This window comes from Anser anser (genome assembly GCF_964211835.1).
Source record: "Anser anser genome assembly, chromosome: 10".
Classification (NCBI taxonomy): Eukaryota; Metazoa; Chordata; class Aves; order Anseriformes; family Anatidae; genus Anser; species Anser anser.
The window spans coordinates 16,293,587-16,316,442 of NC_139730.1; the positions used below are offsets into that span (position 1 = coordinate 16,293,587).

General features: G+C 40.7%; 3 protein-coding genes across 21 annotated transcripts in view; 2 read left to right on the plus strand and 1 right to left on the minus strand.

Moving 5' to 3' along the window:
- Window positions 1–17,109, minus strand: part of GCNT3 (glucosaminyl (N-acetyl) transferase 3, mucin type) — a 42,996-nt gene extending 25,887 nt beyond the window's left edge. For 3 of the 11 annotated variants that reach the window (XM_083851053.1, XM_083851047.1, XM_083851049.1), the window contains exon 1: window positions 6,476–17,109. In XM_083851053.1, coding sequence (XP_083707179.1) covers window positions 14,059–15,369 — 1,311 coding nt within the window. In that variant the 5' untranslated portion in view covers window positions 15,370–17,109 and the 3' untranslated portion in view covers window positions 6,476–14,058. Of the gene's footprint in view, window positions 1–87; window positions 196–5,421 lie in introns of those variants that run through there. The other 8 variants (XM_083851048.1, XM_083851050.1, XM_083851051.1 and 5 more) reach the window with 8 other exon arrangements.
- Window positions 264–4,736, plus strand: GTF2A2 (general transcription factor IIA subunit 2). The gene is made up of 5 exons (XM_083851082.1): window positions 264–397; window positions 550–717; window positions 1,235–1,339; window positions 2,595–2,721; window positions 4,413–4,736. The coding sequence occupies exons 2-5, from the start codon at window positions 646–648 to the stop codon at window positions 4,436–4,438; spliced, it is 330 nt and encodes a 109-aa protein (XP_083707208.1). The 5' UTR covers window positions 264–397; window positions 550–645; the 3' UTR covers window positions 4,439–4,736.
- OTUD7A (OTU deubiquitinase 7A) overlaps window positions 14,932–22,856 on the plus strand; it is a 150,083-nt gene continuing 142,158 nt past the window's right edge. For 7 of the 9 annotated variants that reach the window (XM_083850982.1, XM_083850983.1, XM_083850979.1 and 4 more), the window contains exons 1-3: window positions 14,932–15,063; window positions 17,973–18,043; window positions 22,682–22,789. The gene's annotated coding sequence lies outside the window, so the exon portion shown is untranslated. The remainder of the gene's footprint in view (window positions 15,064–17,972; window positions 18,044–22,681; window positions 22,790–22,856) is intronic. The other 2 variants (XM_083850993.1, XM_083850997.1) reach the window with 1 other exon arrangement.

Here is a 22,856-nt window from a genome sequence, read left to right on the forward strand (position 1 = left end):
TGACCATATGTACTCTTTGAAGCTTTGATGGTATTTTCCTTTGCCCCTTGAATATAAAACCACCCAAGTACAGGGCTCTTCACCTACCTCTTAATGTATTATAACTCCCTTTTAAATTAACGTCTCTTTTCTGCTCCCATGGCGTCACGGAGTACTGCGATAAACACGTCTGAACGTGCTAGCTGCTAGCCCTCATTGCGAACGTTACGTGGGGAAACCTAAACGCAATAAATGCTTTTGAAAGAGGTCTGGATGTCTTCCCTCAGGGCTTCGGCCGTTACCAACCCGCAGGCCGTTGAACGCCCCCTTTCCCCTCCCCAAGCCCCTGGGGGCCGAGCTCCTCCCTCGGCCTTCCGCTTCCGGGCCGCGCCGCTCCTCGTCCGGCCGCTCGGGGCGGGTGAGGCCGGGGCCGCGTGGGGGGCGCGGGGGGCCCTGAGGGGTCCCACGGGGAGCCGAGCGCGGCCCTGGCGGCGCGGTGCCGGGCTCCCTCCCTCGTCGGTGGGTGCTCGGCGCCGTGCAGTGCAGTGAGGGCCGCGCTGTGTTTTCCAGGTCCGCTTCCTCTCGTTTTTTTGATGAGAGCGAGGACGCAGCAGGCGCCCGGAGCCGTGGCTGAGCAGGAGGGTGGCCGGCCCGCCGCAGTGAAGCATGGCGTACCAGCTGTACAGGAACACCACGCTGGGGAACAGCCTGCAGGAGAGCCTGGACGAGCTCATACAGGTGCGGGCGAGCCGGGCCGCGGGGGCTGCGCGCTGGGCTGGAGAGGGAGGGCTAGGGCAGCTCAGACGGCCCAGTGGTGGTGCTGTGGGTGCTCATGGGCCGTGTTGGAAAGCTTACCGGCCGAAGTCAGCCGCTGTTAGCGCTCTGTTCACGTGGGAAGGCTTCAGCTTAACGTTCCAGACAAAGGAAAGTGTGTGTTTTTAAAGCGGCATTTTTCCCTGTCGCTCCGCCCAGTAAATGGACAGCCAGATGAATCCAGAACACTGCCGTCGGTTTCCTCCTCTTATGCTTGTTTCCAATGATTGTTTCTCAGTCGAAATCTTTGTATAGCACAAATAATTCTCTTAGCACATTGCTTCCTCTCCCAAAGTTAAAACGGGAAAAATGAAATAAATACAAGAACATAATATTTCTGTAAAGCATTCTTCTAGAGAACTGCTTCGTGTAAACTTTGTAGTAATGTTTTTAACTTTTAGTGCATTTTTTGAGTTAACTTGTTTTTTTTAAACCACTTCAGTCGCAGCAGATCACTCCTCAGCTGGCCCTTCAGGTGCTACTTCAGTTTGATAAAGCTATCAATTCAGCACTGGCACAACGAGTCCGGAACAGAGTCAATTTCAGGGTAAGATAACTTCACATCAAAGTTCTGGTGAGCTACAGCAATTGCATGTTAATGCAGAATGTCGGTAAAAACTGTGCTGTAAGTGGAAACTTACAAAGGTTCTTTTTTACTCTGAGATATGACTACCTACACGCATGTTGTATGTGTGATTGTAAAGCTTGTTCTCTTACTATTAAACCAGAAAACTTTTGGAGGAACGCAAAAATCAAAACCAGAGATTTGGTCAGATGAAAACAGAGGAAGGAGAAGAGGGAAATGCTTTGATGGGTAGCATTTGCCATCCTCGGTGTCTTGTAAATGGAGAGACTTTTGCTTCTCTCAGTTGTACCTTGCAGAAGTGAGATAAAGCCAGATTTTCATCCGCAGCTCTGATATGAAAAGAGTTGTAGATTTACCCTTATGCAAATCACTGAATGATTTTGCATCTATATTCTGTAAATGTCACAGAAAAATAAGTTTTTCTTTTTTTTTCAGCCACCCACCCTAATTAATGTCAGACAGCCAGCAAATTATGTCAATTTGATTGCAATTTTGAGAAAATACTGTTGTCCTAATACTTCTGCAGTCTATGCAGAATATAGTTAACGAAGTGTGCTTTTAGGATTTTAAATTATTTTTCCATATAGACATGTTAGAGATTTTTTTTTCCTTGTATACGTAATGTGGTGTAGAAAAGTGTTAAGGATGCGTTAAGTAGAGAACTAAAAATTTTATGTGGAACTTAAGTTCCAAGAGAATCAATTTAAAATAGGGGAAGATGAAGGCCAGAAGGTGTGCATATCAACATATTCAGTAATTTATGAAATGTAGGGGGATACCCCTTTATGCCACATACCTATGTTTTGTCATTAATTTTTTATTTACACTGTTGCAGAATTTGCATGTTGTTACGATCACTGCTGTTACTGAGTTTTTTTTATATCCCATATTTTAAAAAATGTTTTCTGATACTGAAGTAAGTTATACAGATCCTTTATACACATTAGAAAAGGTACAAGCTGCCTTAGCATGCTTATGAAGCTTCCCTTTGTGTAGGTGTAACATCACAATGTGGTCTTGAAAACTTCGGCCACTGGAGGGCATTTAAACTACAGTTTTCTTCAATTGCTTGTTTGCTATGTTTGCATGTATTCATGTTGACAGTTGGCTTTATGGTTAACTGATTTATAGCTCTAGAAGGTATGTAGTTCTGTAAACAGTAAACATCATATTTTCGGTATGCTTCCTATAGAAAATGTCTCTTGTCTTTTTAAAGGGGTCTCTGAATACATACAGGTTCTGTGACAACGTGTGGACATTTGTACTGAATGATGTTGAGTTTAGGGAGGTCACTGAACTTGTGAAAGTGGATAAAGTGAAAATTGTAGCATGTGATGGAAAAAGTAAGTATGGACTATGATATAATTAAGCTGAGACACAAGACTTGATCGTTTATAGAAAGATTTGACCAAATGCCCAATTAAGGCAAGACTGATTGCATTTTCGGACAAGAAGTAGGGCTCTGAACTCCATTTTACATATAATGAGAAATGAAACAAAAGAAAGCTGAATGCTTCTCTTATTGCCAAACACTGAAACAGGAATGTGTGAGACTGCTGGACATCTGTTGTTGAACTACTACCACTACAGCAATTACAAAGTCAAAAGTAATCTGGTTTGAATTCCTGTGGTGATTTCTGTAGTATTAACCTGTTTGTTAGAACAGCACCATATTTTATCTGAACCAGACTGCTTCATGAGTCTGCGCAAGCAATTGTCTGAGAAAACAGTTGAAGCGATTGGGTGCTGGATTTGATAGTAGGGGACCCAAGCACATGAAAAGCTTATGCTGGCAGTGCAGATCATACTATGTAACATGTATTGCTCAACAGGCCCACTGTATGTACACTGCTTATAGGAGTTTGTTCCATACCTGCTTGACAACATTACTTTTTGTCGATGTTGCTTGAAATTCTTTACTGGAAAAAAATCATTTAGTGACTTTTGTGGCAAGCTGCCTTATAACTTTTAACTATCAATGTGGCACAATGTCATTAATGATGTGTGAAAAGGTGCCAGTTTCACGGGGAGGAGCGAAGGGATGCTAAAAGGAAGATATGAGAATGGAAAGTTAAGCATATCCTAGACTTCTGACACAAGTTCCTCATGGCTTCTTGGATCCTGGCATGATTACATTGGTCATGTCCAGTTGTAGTTCTAAACAGCTGACAGAATTTATTGTTTTCTCAACTTCTGGTATTAGGCAAGCATACAATCATACTCTGTTTATTTTTGTGTGCTCACTTTAGCTAGTAGAGGAAACCTTATTTTCAATTTGTTAATAATGTTCACAGTCGCTGAAGGATGCAGATAAGATGTAAAGAACTGGGTGATTTAAAGTTGCTATTACAATTTCAGCCATTTTTACACAAAGAGTTGACTTGCTAAAGAAACACTGTAGTAGACATTGACTTGTCTTTCCCTATACCCAAAGATAAGTATTCTTTTTGCTATAGCACTAAGAACAAGAAAGCAGTACTGGTAGTAATACCAGAAATGGCGTTGGTGTCAGTTGGTGCTTCTGACAAAAGTTCAGAACAGAGAATTGCTCTCAGTTGTTTTAATGAGGGTCGTATTGATTCTCACATTTAAAAATGCCTAAGACATATACAGTAGCACACACTCTATAGGAGCTTATGTTATAGGATGTGCTAAAAGTTTTCTCTTCAATAGATCATGTGACTTAGCAAGATGTGCTTGTGACTGCAGTAAAGTGTATATCACTGAGTTACAGCAAAGCTTCGTGGATTTTTGGTGCCATAATAGCAAATGATGTGTGTGCACAACCTTGAAGTTTTGCACTGGCCCTTTTCAGTGTTGCTAAACGAAGTGAAAGAGCACAAGCAGTTCATGCCTCACATTGATAACAGTGGAAGGAACTACTTAGGTACAGAATATGTTCTGTTCTAAAATGCTTGGGGGATGCTGTTGAGTTTGGGGAAGGTATTAGAGAAGGTATTAGGTACTGGTTCTTTTTAGCTTAACTCTATAGTGTGGGTATGTATAACTCACGCTTTCTTTTTTTCATTTCCAGACACTGGTTCCAATACTGCCGAATGAATAGAACTGTGGTTTGCCTGCAATATTTTCTGTTAATATGCAGCACTTTCTGGAGAGAAGCATGGAAAGGGACTGTATTCATACTTGATTCTTGTGATGCAAATGTGAGTTAATCCATACTAAGAAAGGATCACAGAACAACAGTGGAAGAAATACCTGTAGCATTTCTTCAGTTCACCACATGGGGCATGAAGAACACGATGTTACTTTTTTTTAAAAAAAAAATTACAACAGATACTGTTGCCTTTTTTTGTTCAAAATAATTTCTCTAATAAACTTTTATTTAAAAACTTGTGAATGAATGAGTGATCATTGGAAAACTTTATGTAGGAACAGACAGTAATATGTTCTCCCAATATTGTCTGAATGTGTTTTGAGTAATGTTGCAAATGTAAAAGGCTTTCAGTTCCAGGGTTCTGATCTGAATATGGTTGCATTGAATAGGACCGCAAGAAATGGCTGTTTAAAAATAATGTTAGAGAACATCAACAAAAACTTAGCAGCTCATGCTGGTCATTATACTTGTCTGTTTGTTACTGCATCTTTCTATCCATAAATAGATAATAGCTATCTGCATATATCTTACATCTATCTATTATTAGATAGATAATAGGTATCTGTAAATATCATGGTACACTATGCTAATAATACACTAACCTGAATATTAAAATATTATTGCACAGCTCATGAGTCAAAGACTGTTAAGACTGCACTACGTTCTCAACAGATGTTAGTGCTGCTTATTTTCATGTTTATCTAATAGATTTTTATGTGGAATTCATTTAATTGAGCACCTGGCAATCAGGATCTCAACAAGAGTTGAGCTATGAAATTAGAGATTTCAAATGGATAACTGTGTTCTTTAGATTTAAATATACCACTAAGTAACTCCAATCAAGAGACCCTTAAAATAGTTACTGCACTATAAGTAGGAATGTAACATACAGCTTCTATGTCTGACTTAACAGCATGTCCCAGTGTGGTTGTAGGAATGCTAGCTGTTTTGGCTGTGTAAATTCATTTATTTTTGACAGTAAACTACTTACAGATTATTAGAAACTGGGAATTATACAAAAAAAACATTCATGGAGTAATTATTTTTTTTAAATCAGTCTAAATCTTTGTGCCAAAACTGAAGCATAATTTGTATGTTGAAATATTCTTCCATATGTTAGTGGTTGAGTCTGTTAATTAAACTAATAAAGTTTTAGTATTTCCTTTAACATTTTTCCAGTCTATTATAGATCTCTAAGTCCTGTCTTCGGTCATCAAAGGATGTATGTTTGGGGGAGGGGGGCTGGGATAATGTCTGCCTCCCTCTTTTAACATGTTCTGAACATATTAAAACTGCCTAGTAGCTCACCTGCCTTATCATGGCATTAAGTGAAAACATTAAATTCTCTCTTATTATTTCTATTAGCAGAAATGAGAAGCAAACATTTGACTGAAAGCTGCCTTCCCTGACTCATTTTTCCGAGGTACAGCCAAAACAATCTAGGCTAGTTTTGAAACCGTTGCCTCTGTGGCAACCTCTGCCTTACCCCACTGTGACCTGGAAATGACATTTAGAAGGTGTTTAAAACATGAAATTTAGTGCTCTTGATCAAAAGTGCTGATCGTTGAGGGAAAACAAGGATCCTTCCATGCTCCAGACCTGGAGTCTCTTCTACAGGCAAGAGATTTTTCTTGTTAAGTGAGAAAAGACTTCACAGACTTACGTAGTAGACTGCTCCAAGTATTACATTTATGACTAATTTTTTGTCTTATATCTCTGCTAAATGTCTTCTGTGAGCTGCAGATCGGTATGTAACTGATTTTGAAACCAAAAGAACAGACAATTGCTCTTATTTGAGCAGTACAGTATGTGCTGAGGTTATCATCTCAAAGGATGCAGAGGTATGGTTTTCTGTTTTTTTCTCCATCATACTCAATCTTCTAGGTTTAACTGGTTTGTTTGTTCGTTTGCTTGTCTTCCCCCCTCTAATAATCATCTAGAAAATGAATTTCATCCCTCTTGAATGTGTTTGCTGTTCCTACCTTCAACCCTGCAGTCTTCCTGTCTCTGGACAGAAACTTCTCAACCTCCAAGACTTGGTAGCCTCCCTCCTAGTACAAATAAATATACATCAGCTTTTGTTCCAATTAAGTCTGCATTAGCATACTTACTAGTCTTTTTTCCATTAAAAACAGATTTAATAGAGAAGCAGCATTACACTGATGTGATTTTTTTTGTATGGAATACATTTGTTTGCATTTCCTTCATACTACTCCGTCTGATTTCTCTTGCCTTTCAACATTTGAATACTGCTCTGTGAGCGCTCCCATGCTTAGTCCTACTTCAGCTGCTAGTTGAAAGGAAATATGTAACTGAGAAAGCAAATTGTGTAATGTGTATATATGCTATGAAAAATGGCAGACAAAAAAGGAGAAATAATTTTGATGGCAAAGATGTCTGCTACTTAGTAACTGTTGACATTCAAATCAATGTGAGCAGGACCAGAAATGATAAAGTTCAAAAATTCAAGACAATTTTACTGACTTTTTTAAAAACAGGAAACAAGAAGAAGCAAGAGTTTCACAAGAGATCTAGACCTGGTTCTTTGGAGAAGGATACGATGATTTGGTATCCTCTGTAGTGACACATAACAGTAAGACTCTTAACAGTATACTCTACTTACCTGGTGGTTCCCATTCGCTTGAATACTGAGATCTGAATGTTGCCTTGCCTTTGAAAGCATGGAAGCATTTGAAAAGGAGATGGGCATTCTGAAATGAATTTAAATGCACTATACTTAAAGCACTCAAGTTTTTCTGTAGTGGAAAAATGTGCAAATGCTTAAGTGTGACTGATGTTCTTAATTAGCCTGGTGTTTGGCCTGAGTTAAGTGAGTGGCAAAAAACAACACGGATTAAAAATATGTTGTTACAGATGCTTCTGAACTGAGATTTTTCTTTTGCTAATAGTAATGTAGTTTTAAAAGAAACGTACAACAGACTTGAAAGATTTTGGAGGAACTGGAATGACTGGGGACAAGAATCTGTTTCTGGCACAGTGATAAAGAAGGGACTGTGCACTGCGAGAATCTGTGTTATCTGTGTGAAAAGATAGAAAGCATAGACAAATTGGGAGCAAGGGAACATTTTAGATGAAACAGCATACAAATGAGTGGAAACAAATGGACAAACAAGCATGTGCTTCTATAACCTAAGACACTCCTTTCATCTCTGCAGCTGGAAGTCCGAAGGCCCATTCGTACAGAACACCAGGAAAAGAGAAGTTACAGGCAAAAACTGAAGGAAGGAAAGGCAAACGTACCTTGATGTTTATAGTTTTGCTGCCTGGGCAGTTATCAGTGGTATTAGAAGTTTTCTTTGACATTTGGATTCTGTTTTAGTATCTCTGTGTAAAATTGTCTGATGACATAGGATAGTTCTGGTTACTGCAAATGCATCAAGCTGTTGTTCTGAAAACCACTTGTTTTCCACTCTCATGGTGGAATCCTTGTTTTCCAAGTGTTCTGAATTTAGCTTGCAAAAATAGTTTGTTTTAAGCTCGACTACTTACTGTTCCTAAAATTAACTTGCATAATCCTCATATTTTTGCTTCATGACAGTGCACCGTTAGGCAATGCAGGTATCTGATGTTCTTGCATCTGCGGGACATTTCTGTGACATGGATCAAATCTGGATGCATACAGACTATGAATACTTCAGCTTTTTGTAATCAATCCTGTAGTTCACTCTTGCGGTCTGTTTTTCTTGAGAGCCAAAAGGCAATCTGCATATGCAGTGGAGAAGTATTTGGCACCCTTGTTCTTTGCATGGTTATGTTACAGTGCAAGAGCTCCCGCTGCCACTCTTTGATGTCTGTCTGTTCAGTGAATATACTTTTGAAAGCTGCAGATGTTAGTGTTGATTTTGTGTATGTGAAGAAAGAACATGCATAAGGGTATACACCTCCCACCCCCCTTTTTGTAGGCTATCTAATTTTCTTGAACTCCCCAAGCAGCATAAGCTGTTTACCCTGTTAACTCTGCTATCTCTTTAGAAAACACTTGAGGCATACTGAAGCATAAATAATTATTGGAAATAACCTTTTTGATTTCCTCAATTGCTCCAGGAATGCCTTAAAGAGTACCTGCCTGTGGCATGAAGACTGCTGCCTGCTCACTGCAGAAGAGAAGTTTGCCTATGCCTCTGGAGGAGTTAATTCCTGCTAAACCTCACAGCTGCCAAGACAAGCTCTGACACTGGCTTGGCAGCACAGTTCTCAGCTCTAACCACATTTCTGGGATGGTGTTTGTCCAGGCCCCTGATCTACTGTTTCTGTGGAGGCTATTTCAGTTCACTGATGGAGAGTGGGACAAAGAGAAGGTAAAGGGTTTTGGTGCCAGTATTCTTCCTGCTTTTTATTACTGTACTCTCCTTCATACCTTTCTGGCCGTTTGCTGTTTCCTGTGTTTGAATTTCTGCTAATCCCTCCATGTTCATATGATTGACGTGCTTTGTGATCTCAGGAGATTGGTTGAACTTTTACCTTAAAGTATTAACTGAACATTTGTTGTACTAAGCTATCTTAATGTCCAGCAGAAGACAAACTATCTCACTCGCTACAGCATCAGTTTGCTTGCTGCTACGTGTTCAGTTCTTCCTATTGTTACGGATTTGTTTGCTTATTTGTTGTTTTTTTGTCAATTTATTTTATAAAGGTCACAGTGACTTCCACCTAGTGGAAAAAAAGCAAAAGATACCTTTGCATCTTGAACTTGAGCTGGAGTGGATGTTTTTATTTAGAAAGAAACTTAAGGAAAAAAAAAGTGAGAAAAAGGAAATAAATCCGTAAAAGTGGCTATGGGTCACTGCCTGTGTAAACACAGCTTCTATGAGGAAAAGGGATTATGTTAATTTCTAAAGTGCATAAAACCGGATGTTAGCTAAAGCAAGCTGTTTACTTAGTCAGGGATGTGAATATCTCACTTCAAATGTTATGAAAGACAAATCAAGGAAGAACAGTAAGTACAGAGCAGGAAAGATTTATGACAAATTTCCAGAAGACAAGTTTAGTCAGGGTCATTTTGTAATGTGACACAATGACTATTAGGTACAATGAAGTAGATAAGAGGTACTGGCAATACATGGATATTTGCTTTTGAGGATCCTCAGTGGCACAGGAAGTAGTATTTCAGTTACAGTACTAGTGACTTGGTTTTGGTTTTTGGTGCTCTAAAAGTTCCTGGGGGAAATGTTCGGGGAAAAAAAAAAGAAGACAAGTAGGAGCGTGGTAAAGAACATGTTAACTTCAGTAAGACAGTACTAGGAGATCTGGACTTCAGCCTCAATGATTTAGAGGGAATCCTTCATTAGGAAAATAGCTTTGCTCAGAGACAAATTTACTGTATAAATTAAACATATTATGGTATAGTAATCAATGGCTGAATCAACTTTATTTATAACAGAAAATATTTTACCAATATTTTGTTTCTATAGGTCGTGTTTGCTTCTATTTTTTTCAGAATTTAATACCTGTTTTACTCTGAATTTATTTCCATTGACCCATTTCTTTATTATAGAATGCTTCAGAGAAGACCATATAAAATATGAAAGAAATGCAAAGCAAGAAGGAAGTAGACCCTCCTGAATATAGTTAAGAAGACCTGTTTACGGACCTTCTGTTTAAATATATATTATGCCAGTTTCAGCTCACATTAGGTTGTTCTTGTAAGAAGAAAGTGAAAAAAAACTTGAATTAATACCAGGTGAGTATAAAAAGAATACATCTGTTACTAGACATCAGAATTACAGTTTCACCTTCCTCCTGTGAGTATCTTGAAAGGCAAATGGCAATTTGCAACGTACTTCCTCCTTAAACAACTGGTGGTTTATTTAAAAATCAGGTTGTTAACAACAGACTGTGGACAGAAGCACCGTAAGCAGATGTTTCATACTCTCCCTAGACCAAGTTAACTCTACTATTTCTGATATGATTATATTTCTAATTTAGATAGCCAAGGATTTTATTGATTAAGTTCATATGGCGTTTAACCTATTTTTTAAAGATGGACCTGTATTCTGGTTATGCCAATACTACTTTGGGCTAGGGTTTGTCCTACTCTATTTCAAGTTTATTCTTTTTTCAGTTCTGCAACTAACCTTGCCAAGATGCATCATTTCTTTGTGCACCATCACTGATTTTCCAAGATGCTATTTATTTTATTTCTGAGATACTTCGAGATCTCTGGAATACATAGTTCTATATGGGCGTTGAGTGATATTTTTTATTGTCATTTGTAATGATAAGGAGACATATAAATAATTTTTCTTCCTGTATCACTGCTTTGACATATGACTGAACTCATAAATATGACATTTCTAATGTCTTTGGAAGAGGAAATGCTGTGAACATTCCTCTGTCAGAATCTTATTATCTTAGTTCACATTCTCAATTTGGGAGTAGCCTCATGTTCTTCCAGAAGAAATTAGGTCACTACTGAAAGGAGAAGGGTGAGTTGAAAATAAATTTGCACAAGATATGCCTTTGTTTTTGGAACCAAATTATCTGAGATAAATTGTGAGTAATCCAAAATTCTGAATGATGTTGGTGATGGTAAAATAGTATAATCATGTTGGAAAAGTAAATATTTTGTCAGAGACTCCATACAGCCCATGAGGTGTCAAATGAGAGTCCAGCTACTCACTGACTGTTTCCACCCGTTTCTGTCTAACTGACCAAACACACCGAAGACAGTCAACTGCCTCAAAATATTATGGTATAAGCCATATATAAAGGCTTGGGAGCAAAGCCTCGCAATAGAAATAGGAAAGAGTGAGTTAGAAATTCCTGAGAACCAACTTTTCAAACTAGACATGTTTAAATAAAAACCAAACTTTTTGGTGGGTTGGGCAGATGGACTGTATTTAAAGGCTAAATATACTTTAAAACCCTTTTGATGTAATTACCTTTCATTCATTTTTGTTACGCTGTAAGGCATTGCTTTTATGATGTAATAGGTGTATGTTTACAGCACAAAAATACTTTGTGTATGTGGTTTGACTAGCTCCCTGAGAAGAGGTAAAACTTTTGTATATATGCTGGTTCCACTGAGGCCTTCATATTTAATAGACAAGCTCTTTCAGCTGTGGACAAATGTTAAATTATCTGTTTCCAGTTCTAATCAGGAAGAGCATAGATTGTAATAACATTAAAAGAAAAGTTATTGTGACTCTGCCAAGAGACTTACTGTGGAACTGATCTGAAGTGGCTTATTTTGTATTTTTCAGATCTAGGTACTTGTTCCTCTCTTTCCATCTGAAATTTTTTTTTTGGTCAGGGCAGTCTCTGTCTATAGATAAAACATCTACTGTTTAGTCTGTACAAGCAATACTTCGTATTTCTGAGAGAAGAAAACCAAAGAAGTTATACATATTTACAGACTGACAGGGACAAAAATTACTATAACAAATCTGTAAGTAACCTGTGAGTATAAATCTTTCTTTGCAAAATACTTTGGAGATCCCTTCTTTGGGAATCTGTCACTGTTTCAGGCTGAGGTCCCTCCTACCCCAAGCACCCTTTCACTCTTTGTAGGTGCTCAGAAGGTTCTTGGAGAAATACATATAGTTTTTCTTAGAGACGTTTGTTTGATGGATGGGATTGGTTTTGATAAAATTCCTTAGAATAGACAAGTGAGCTGTCTTTTTTTGTTTTTTGTTTCTTTTCCATGACTATGGATGTATGTTTTCTATTTTCCAAGGGAAAAAGACAACGTACAGACCACCTTCACATAATTACAAACACATTGACCCCGCTGTGCCTGATTTAGTCTAGAAATGTGAATGTATCCCAATCCCACCAGTGAGCCAATGGGACTAGTTAACCACTTTGGGTAAATACATATTAATCTACAGTAAAAGAAAGAGCTCCAACTGTCAAAATCAAAATAGGCAGCTATGGCTTGGTTGCAGTCATGCAGTTCATGTTGGGAAACTTGAGTTTGTGCCCTGAGTTAGCATAGAAGTTCTGTTCTGAATGAATGTACTGCAAAGGTGAATATTTGTTATTTAATGCTGAATTGGCTGCTGAAACCATTTTAAGTTTTGTATGCTATTAACAGATTAGCATAAAGCTTAAATCTCTATTGCAGCTGATTTCTATTTACAGTACTTGGAAAAAGCTTCCTAGTGGAGCCAGGATTCTATAGGATTCTATTACTTTATTCAGTCTTTTTGGGTAAATAAATGCCCAATGATAGGTTAGGTATTTGTTTAATTGGCAGCTTGTCTTGCTGATAGTTGTTATTGTTGTTGTTGTTTTGCCTTTAACAATTGCTGTGAAATCAGTGTTGTTTTAAAAATCAGCATTTACAATGAAGTTTGTTTTAGAATGTCCAACAAAACTGCTGTGGCACGCCTTCTCAAGTCAGTTATTTAATCTCATCCTATTTAAATCAATGTTTTAAAGAACTGCGTAGTTCATAATTGTAGCAAGCTGTGGAACTGCTTCAGATGTTCTTTGGATAATGGTTGTTCTCCACAGGAGACTTTGAATTTATAAAGGTAAGAGTGCTTACTGATAAGAAAATTACTAGGGAAAAGTTGTTGATTGTTTAAAGGCAACTGAATTAAATCCTCACCATCTTAGGTAGTGAAGCACTGTTGGCGCCACAGGAAGTAGCCGGCTTTAATGTGAGGTGGTTAAAGTACACATAGGTGAAATACAGTTCACAGATCTTTCAGCTTAAAGAAACTTTAGGAAAAAATGAATGTCAGATGTTTTGTTCATCTAAAAGGCCCAGCACACTACTGGATGTGGCAATTACGTTACCGAGAACACTCCTTATAATATTTTCTTTTCTGGGGGGAGGGATAGAGAGGAAGATGTTAGAAAATGTAGGTTAGCACACAGTTAACTACTTAAGCATCCCTTCACGTGTATTACAGATGGAGAAGTGGGGTGCAGATGGATGAAATAATTTAATGGTCTGCCTGGGAGCAGTTAGTTCTCCGCAGGTGACTACAGCACACAGAATACCAAGAAGCCACCAATTTCGGTGTGTTTGATTTTATTGAAAAACCTTTTTTTACGGCCAGCAGCTATTGACACCAGTTAAACAACCATAAAGTGCCTGAAACAAAAGCAAACCGACGCTAAGCCGAGCAGCGCGGCAGGTGCTAGGTGCTTTACAAAAAAACAATCAATTGCATAGTTTCACCTGTGCTCGTACCAGGACGCGGAGTCACTCTGGCTTGCGACCTGGCCGTGCTTTTCTAAAACAAAAAGGAGCTCTGGCGTCGCTTTTGCGAACAGTCAGTAGATGGAGAATGGGAAAAACACCGGCCCCGCTTCTTTAGGGCGGCCGGGGGGGAGCCGCCGGGGATGCGCGCCCTGTCTGAGGAGATGCCCGCGGGCAGAGGAGGGAGAGAAGGGGGGGAGCTGCGCCCTCCCACCCCAGCACCCCCGTTTCCCCCACCGAGCCCGGTGCCCCCCCGGCCTCCGCTTACCCCGGGGCTCCGCCGTTTCTCCTCAGCGACCGCGGAAGGAGCCCCCAGTCCGTGAGGTGCCCTGCGGCTCCTCCCCCGCCGTCCCTCAGGCGCCGCCGGGGCGGGCTGTGCCCCGGCTCCCCTCAGAGCCCCGCGCCGAGCAGAGCCCTGTGGCGCAGGTGCTCCTCGAGGCACTGGATGGCGGCATCGTCCACCTGGGGGTCGAACTTGTTGGCCAAGAGGTGGTGCTGCCGGAGCATCCAGGACACGTCTCCGACCCCGTAGATGCAGACGGCGCGCTGGTACCGGCCGGTGCAGGGCGGGTAGGGCGCTCCCTTGCTGGTGTCGCCCTCCAGGTACTGCCATTTGACCAGGCGGGGCAGGGCGTTCATGTCCGAGAGCTCGAACTTGTCGTTGTGGGGCATGGCGCCCGGCACGCCAGGCACACGGGTGAGGGTAGCCCAGACGTGCTCGTCGGGGCTGTAGGTGTCCTTGGCCCACTCCAGAAACTGCAGCACTGTGGGGTCCTCGAAGATGTGCTGCACGAAGGCCCGCGTCACCGCAATGTACGCGCTGCCCGTGAACATGGGCGAGCTGAGCGGTGACGGCAGCTTCTCGGTGGATGTCTTGGAGATGGCATCCCCCACTTCGTGGTGGTACTTCCACCGCAGCTGCTTGTAGGACGATGGCTTCTCCGACTCCATGCTGTTCTGCCCCTGCAGCATCTGGAGGGCGCGGACCATCTCCGCATTGGTTTTGATGGGGAAGTCGGTGCCGCAGGTGTTGAGGAGGTAGTGCCACGGCACGGAGCTCTGCAGCAGGTCCTGCATGCAGTTGAGGTCAGCCTGCAGGCGTGACCAGGAGGCATAGACCACGTTCTCCAGGCGGCTGGCCACAAAGACGTTGGGGAAGCAGGCGGCGATGGCCCTCACGGCCTCCTGGAAGGCAGCTGGGGACTTGCTGTCCATGTGGACACAGTAGACATTCTGTGGCACGTAGACAGACCGCAGGAGCCGCTCGAACATCTCAATTTTGTTGTGGATGACTATGGAGTAGGCAATGGGAAACTCGGCCTCCTCCTTGCTCAGTGGGAACTCAATGAAGCGCCGGGTCTCCTTGAAGCTGCTGCAGTCCTTCGTCATGTTAAGGTACGCTTCGGGTGTCAGGGGTGCCCTTTTGTTTCTAGTCTCCAGGTTGCTGAGGAGTGCCTCCTGGATCGCCTGCTCGTCCCCGCTGACAACCCCCGAGCAGTTGATCCTTCGGCTGGAGGGTAGCTCCAGAGCCTGGCGGAGGTGGTCACGGCAGCGGGGGTGGGCATCATGGCAGGGCCGGGTCACACTGCGCAGTGCCAGGGCAACGACCAGCAGCAGGGAGCCGAGCAGCAGCATGCAGCGCCGCCGTGCTGCTGGGTGCTTCCCCTCGCACAGCCGCATGCCCCCGCCACTCCAACACATGTGGCTCAGGGGCAGCGCACTGCACGGCCACAGCCACCAGCCTGTGCCTCACCTTGCCTCGCCTGGGCCGACCTCCTGCATGGACTTGCTGGAGGGTGCAGTTGTTCAGTCAGCGCCGCCTGTGCAGAGTAACCTGACAGCTTCGGTGCCAGGTTCCTGGGAAGGGTGAAACAGTGGCTGGGCGTTCTCAGCGTAACCACAGGTGAATAAAAGGAAGTCACCTCCCTCCTTGTTGCGTAGCTGTTTGGGTTTTATCAGTACAGGAGGTTCTTGTCTATCTTTTATGTCGGTATATAAAAAAAATATTTTATCTTACCCCTGTCTAGTGTACAAAGCAAGGAAAATCCCTCTAGAATGCAATCCTGTGCAACACACTTAAAAAAAAAAAAGAAAAAAAAAAAGACATTACTAGATGAGTTTGGATCTATACTGCTTTTCCAGCATTTACATCATGCAAATTTACAGGTCAAGGGAGTGAGAGCAACAGCACTGTAGTCTGGAAGCCCAGCTGCAGCATGCTTTCTGCTGGTCTGGAGCATTTAGGACTTTAGTGAAGGATTCCACAGTGGAAGCAGAGGGTGAAGAAAGAGGGCCCAGTTTATAAATAATGGGCCACAAAGTGTGCACTTTAATGAAGGAGTGATAGAATATTGGTCGATTTGCATAGGTGAGCGGAGGAAGACAATTTTTCTAAAATACAAATAAAAGTTTGTCTTTATCTGTCTGTTTATTTAGGTCCAGATATGTCAAGAAATCAAACACAGAACTTGTAGCAGGACTGACAACCATTATGTAAATGTAATTCTGCACAGGTTTTAGAAAACAGTAGGTATTACTTCCCCAATTTAAACACTGAGTCTATTGGTTGAATTACTTGTTTAGCTAATTCAGGAAGTACTCTTAGATGTCTGCAGTCCAGAAATTCTGGTAGACATTATGAAACGCACTAATGTGATGCGTAAATTATTTGCCATATGTCAGTTTTCTTGTGCTAAGTACCAAAGTCGATGTCCTTGGGAGAAAAGGTGTGGGAAATGTAAACAAGACACACTATGGGCGAATTGCTTTCTCAGGGCACAGAAAAAGCCAGTCCCATTTTATATGTGTTCCTTGATCCTGCAATTTGATTCTAAGTTATCTTCAGCTTGCAGTAGAGAGTTAGTTCACCTGAACAAAGTACTTTCCAATAGGGCAATAATAATTCTCTCAGTGCAGCTTTTGCATTTCTATGCAGCTCTTCCAATTTAGGTCATCTCTGCTAGGCTGTATCCCTGCAGCCTTGTGTAGGGGAATGGCAAGTCCTTGTAGACTTGGGGTTTTCTTTATCTAAAGCAATGTTTTTCTATTGATTCTATATTCTGATTTCAGTCTGCGAACATCCTCTTTCATACGGCCACAGCTGGTGGACTAGGAAAACAAGAGCATATTGCAAAACACCATAAACAGTCTCTCCTGGTTTAATGTTCTAGCTGATCTATATGCATTGTACCTTTTAATGGCATAGTGTTGGGGTCAAAATCCTCCAATTCTTACTCCCATGGGAAATGCCGGAAAAGTGATGACTCCACATAAGAGTTCTTAAATGGGTTTTTGTAGTTAATTCCTGTCGTGCATTTTTTTTTTTTTTAATTATGGTCTTGCGATTCAGAAATGAGGTGCTGTTTTTTCAGAAATTTGGAAAGATTCTTCAATCACATTTTTACATGAAAACAGCCATCCCTTGTTAAAAGTCAACAACTGGTAAGTCTATTCTGAGGCTTGAAAAATGTGTTTTCAGTCTTCTTAGCTATAATCTTAAAGCCAATAGTGTCTTTGGTCTCCAAACAGTGTCAAAGGCTTAATAAATAAATAAATCCCAAAACTTAAAGAAACATGAAAAGTGAATTAAATAAAACTTAATTAACATCATGCTTTCTGCAAAGCTGCTTTTTTTTTTCCCATGGGAGAAATGGTAGCCTACACAAAATAATATTTTGTAGGTAAAGTCCAAGATATAAGAACTTGTTTTCATCCTAAATAGCTATTAAAACCTATTAATATTAATTTAATATTTAAAGTCTGTTGATACTTATGCTCTCAGGTTTAACTAAAACTTCTAAACTGTGGGCTAAACAAAATAAAAAAAAATTAAAGCTTTGGCTTTGTTTTGTGATGATGTACATCTCCTTCTGAGTACAAAAGTGACTGTTTAAAAGTGAGTGTAAAACAACTGTTGTATGATAAAGATACTATAATACAATAGTATAGTAAGAATACTATGCTATGGTACAAGTAATGTCTACAGGGTAACCTGCAGCCACATGATTATTTACATAAAGAGAACAATAGCCTGGAGATATGAGGGTAGCTTACAGTGTAAGAAAATGATGATTTAACGGTATTGATATTCCATTAGATCTTTCACAGCACTATCTGTGAGAAGTTACATAACCTAAGATTCTTGTGGTATGCTTTTTGCAGAAATACACTGCAGGCCTGAAGTTGCTTGTACTTGAAATAGTGAAGGAATAGCATAGAAGGGAGTTGAAGTGTTTGGCAGTGGTATCTGTGGCTTAAAGGTCACTGTGTTGTCATAAAACAGTGGTGTGTCTATTTATTTCCAGAATTCCTCTGCTGATATAAAAGAGCAAGGCCTTCTTCATAACAGTGAAGACTCTGAGATAAAAGAGTTCCGGTAAGTCTAGGTGCCACATCTGTGTAGTGCCTTCTAATACCTGCTTCCATTTCAATAACAAATATCAAGTCAGAAGTTAGTGCTTTTCTAACTTTCCTGTTATGGTGTACAAAAATCATCACAAGGTGACCTGTTACCTTTCTAATTATATAATTTTGAGGGTTTGGTACAGATAAGCGCATTGGAGCGTGAAGAAGAAATAAGTATTCTGCTTGCTTCTCCAAGGGAAGAAAAAAAAAATAAATTATGTGATTGTTTGCTGATTGTGCCACACCTGGTGAAGGACATGGTGGAATTTTAGATAGTGATGACAAGGCTCATTGTCACAATGGGTTCGCCTGCACACATCTTGTAAAAGGATATAGGGTTTTCCCTGGGAAAGCAGAATTAATGAAGAGAGAAACATGGAACTGGCTTGGAACTTGGAGGAATTAGCCTGAAGCGATGGCTACTAAAGTATATAATGAAAGAATTTTTATGCATGTAGATTAGCGTGAGCTGCTTTTATATGACTTTTAAGAAATATGTAGGAGAAGTAAATCCTGATAACATAATAAAGAGGTCATCTGAGGCCAAGAGTGTAAATACTACAAAAAAATCTTGTGTGTTACACTCCATTGCTTGTGTGCACTGAGAGTTTTGGTTTTAGCTGCTTGGTCACAAAAGGTATGAGTTTGGTTTTTTTTTTTTTTTTAAGTTAGAATCTGTTCAGTCTGTAACAGACTAGGTTGGAGAGATTTTGAAGGACTCCACCTCTAAGCTGTAATGTCACTTTTAAACTATCTGGGCATTGTTGTCTTTATCATTCTGCTGGTTTAGTACTTTTTATCCTTTCAGTTTACAGGAGACAGCCTTGTTTGCTGCTGATTAATTCGGAGGTGTAGTGTGCATTGTGGTGTGGTTTCTCTGTGATGGATAACTGCGTCATAGGCATTACTAGTTCATGGGTAACTTCTGTGCTCTCTGGCACCTTTGTGTCAGTAGGAGGAATCTGATATTCACAGCACAATGACTCTCATCTAACCTCTGTGTCTGACAGGTGTGGTAGGGTTTTGTGTGTCAGCTAGATAGTGAAGAGCTAAATAGAAGGAAGTACCTGCACAAAGTATAATTGTAAGCAGAAAGCAACACATCTTAAAAAGTAAGAGTTTAAAGTGTGTAAAATGTCAATGAAAAGCACCACTAAATGATTGTTTCTGTATGTTCCAGTCCTTTGTCAAAGAAGCAGGAGATGTCATTTCCATTTTTTTTAATCTTGCTTGAATCTGTCAAGCAAGGACAGAGGCTATCTGTAGAGGTGGTCCTTCTTCCGAAGTGCCATTTCTTTGCAGGGCCACACTTCTAGCCTAAAAGAAGTGGGCACCCAGCTGGTTTCCACATCATTTTACATTATGCTCTGTCTTACGGTGCAGTTTATCAAGTTGCTGTCCACTGAGACCGAGGGAAGTTTTGTGTGCGGGCCTCTCTGGCTGACTGCTACCCCTGCCCCCCCCTTCCCCCCCCCCCCCCCCTTTTTTTTCGCCTCATCCTTGTGGTACTTGGAGTGGCGTCCTGCTTACTGATCCCTAGGCTCCTCTGGCTCTGAATTAACTAACTCAGGTGTTCAAAACTAACTTAGATACTTGCAGAAAAGTAGTTATGAGTAATTAAAGCTTTTCTTGAAATTATTTTGTCAGAATGTGTGTATTTAGCAGCTATGTACAATACTGAAGTTGTCGAAGCTAGAAAAATCAAAAGATTCTTCTCTTCATATAATCCACAGAAATTAATCCATAGAGTCAGAACCAGTATTGTCCACAGAATGACCTACATTGCTGAGACAGATTCAGTACTTCCTTTTGGCTGGAAAAGTTGCTACCTCCTATGAAGAAAGTCTACAAATTCACTCAGTGTTGACAACCTGGACAATTTTATTCACTTTTGGTTTTCTTTTTCAGTCAGATCATTTGAGAAGGCTGCAGTGAGAGTGCTCAGTGCTTCTGGCTGACTGGAGGTCTTTGAAAGCTAATAGTGGACAGGGCTACAGAACAAGTATTTGATTGGAGGACAAAAAGACCACCAAACTGTTTTTTGTGTAAGGCTGTCATTCCTTGGTTTTGATTGTTCTTGGCAGCAGAAGATGATCAGGGCCTTCATCCTGCAGAAATACCTGACTGGTATCTAAATAGGGATGGATGGACGGACTGTTAGAAGTTAAAAGTTTTTCTGGAGCTCAGAAGGATGAATTAGTCATTGCAAGTGAGAGTGCACCAAGGGATACCAGGAAGTTAGCTTTGTGCCCTTGAGTTGCAGCCTGGCTTCCAGCTGCACTCCCACTCCCCTTCCTCAAAAGGACAGAGGGAGAAAATAAGATGGAAAAGATTGTGGGTTGAGACAAAGATGAGGAGCTCTTACAACTTACAATTAGAGGCTGAACAGACTTGAAAATTCATTTAGCTTACTGCTATTTAAAATAGATTTGAATGTAGAGAAAAGACTAAAACACCTTCCTCCCACCCCACCCACTTTTTTCCAGGCTCAACTTCACTCCTCAGCTCAACTTCTGTCAGAGTTTAAGAAGCGTTCGGACTGTGCACTTAGTCACATGGGTCTGACTTCTTGGGTAGACCTGTGTGGTGCCAGGAGTTGGACGTGATGATCCTTGTGGGTCCCTTCCAACTTCGGATATTCTATGATTCACTCCTTCATTCACAAATCTATCACCTTAGGGAGAGTGCTGGGTCTTTCTCCCCAGGCTGCAGCTTCATTCAGAGGATACCCATGGGCTCGGTGAGCAGTTCTCCGTGGGCTGCAGTGAAATGCCTGCTCTGCTGCCTGGAGCAACTCTCCTCCCTCCTTCACTGGCCTTGATGTCCACAGGATTGTTTCTCACACTTCACTCCAAGCCCCTATTCCTCTCTCACGCACTACTGGGCGGCTTTTTTTTTCTTCATTTTTTCCCCTCTTTTTTCCCTTTTTTCTTCACCTTTTTTTTTTCTTTCTTTTCCTCTTCACAGAGGCACCACTGCTTTCACTGACTGGCTCAGCTTTTTCTGCCTGGCATGGGACAGCCCTGGGTATGTTACGTAGGCCCCATCTGCCTCCCTTCCAAAACATTGCCACCTAAAACCAATAGATTAACCTTTGTTTGTAAATTGATCCTCTTTTACTAATGGCTGGGAGGGAGCTAGGGAGAGGGCAGAGATCAGTGATAAAGGTATGACTTATATAAGGAAAAGGTTATGTATAATTTTTCTTGTTCTTGTCTTCCCCTTATTCCTCTTCCCACCCTCAGCTGACTATGTATTTGCAAAGAGAGGCTGATGGCTCTTGTTATCTTGGTGTCCAATGGTGTATTTCACAGCTGTAAGATGATTTATGACATAGGTAACTTGTCAAAGACAAGTAAGTATGTGATTATCCGTACTGACACATAGCACACCACCTAAAACATAAAGATCAGTGTGCTGTTTCTCTCCAAGGTTGTATGGATTAATTATGTGACAAATGTCTACCTGCATGAGGCCTGAAAAATGGTTTTGCAGACCCACCTAAAAATACTTAAGGCTGGTTCTGATGTTGCAGTAACTTTAGTTAGGTAATGAAGTGCCACTAAACAAAATTAGTGATATTCCCACTGACTGAGCAAAATTGTTCCTAAATGTACTCTATGGGTAATTTGCTGTTAAGTTTTCCATGTGTTAAAATACAGTAGTCATTCTGTTGTGAAGTGCTGCATTCCACTTTCTTTGTGTGTTGGCCTAAGTGAATTTGTTTATTTGTGTCAACTAGAAATTGAAATTTCCTAAAAGGACTGTTCTTTTATTTAATCAATGCTTCCTTTGAACAATGCTAATAAGAAATTAGATTGCTATTTTATTGAGTGTTCAGACCTTTTTTTTTTTCTACTCACTGCGCTGTTGTGATATTTTATCTACAAAATGATAGAATCATACTTCAATATTTAAAGTTTTAAAATGACTGACAAGCTTTTGGAAAACCTTATGATAACCTTCCCAGTGTGTGTGTTCAGAGGGCAAAAGTTTGGTGTTCTTTTTCTCTGGATTCTGGCACATCTTGCTTTTTTTCTGTGAGTGAGAGAAAAAGTGAACAAGGAAGTCCTATGGTATAAAAGTAAATCTAGTAAAGCTTATGTAAATATGTAAGTATTATATACATATGCTTTCCTATGTAGTAGACTTTAACATGATGACATTTGGATAGTCTTATGCAGGTTTTGCTTTTTGAAATTCAAACCTGTCATTACAGATCTTAGCTTGTGTTTTCTTTTTGTTTAATCTTGACTGAATTACGTGGTGCAGTCCTCTACTCTCTAACAAGCCCACCTGTATCTTCATTAGCTACTAATACTGTATCTGCAGTAGCATCATCTTTGGTTGTTTTGATGACTAATTAACAATTAAGTCAGTGTTTGAGGAAACTGTTAAAAATTCTTTTTTTTTAGTTTTACTTCACTGAAGGTTTGTGACACGTAGCATGAATGCATATGCAATACTGACTCAACCACTACATGGATGTAAGTCATGAGCATGAAAAAGCAGCATAAACTAAGTGAAAATCAAAACGCAGCCATCTTCATAATATGCCTAGTGGTTTCTGTTTTGTAACTGAGCACTGCAGATGTTTATCACCTTACAGTTACAGGCTCCATGCTCCATTATTTTTGGACCTCTGTGAAAGTCTTACTGGAGGGGAAGAATTTTGGCTTTCATCCAAGGCAACATGGCTGGACTGTATGGAATAACAGTGAGTATGGCTTTGAAGTAAGATTAAGCAGGTAGTCATAATCAACATATAATCAGCAGAATTTTTC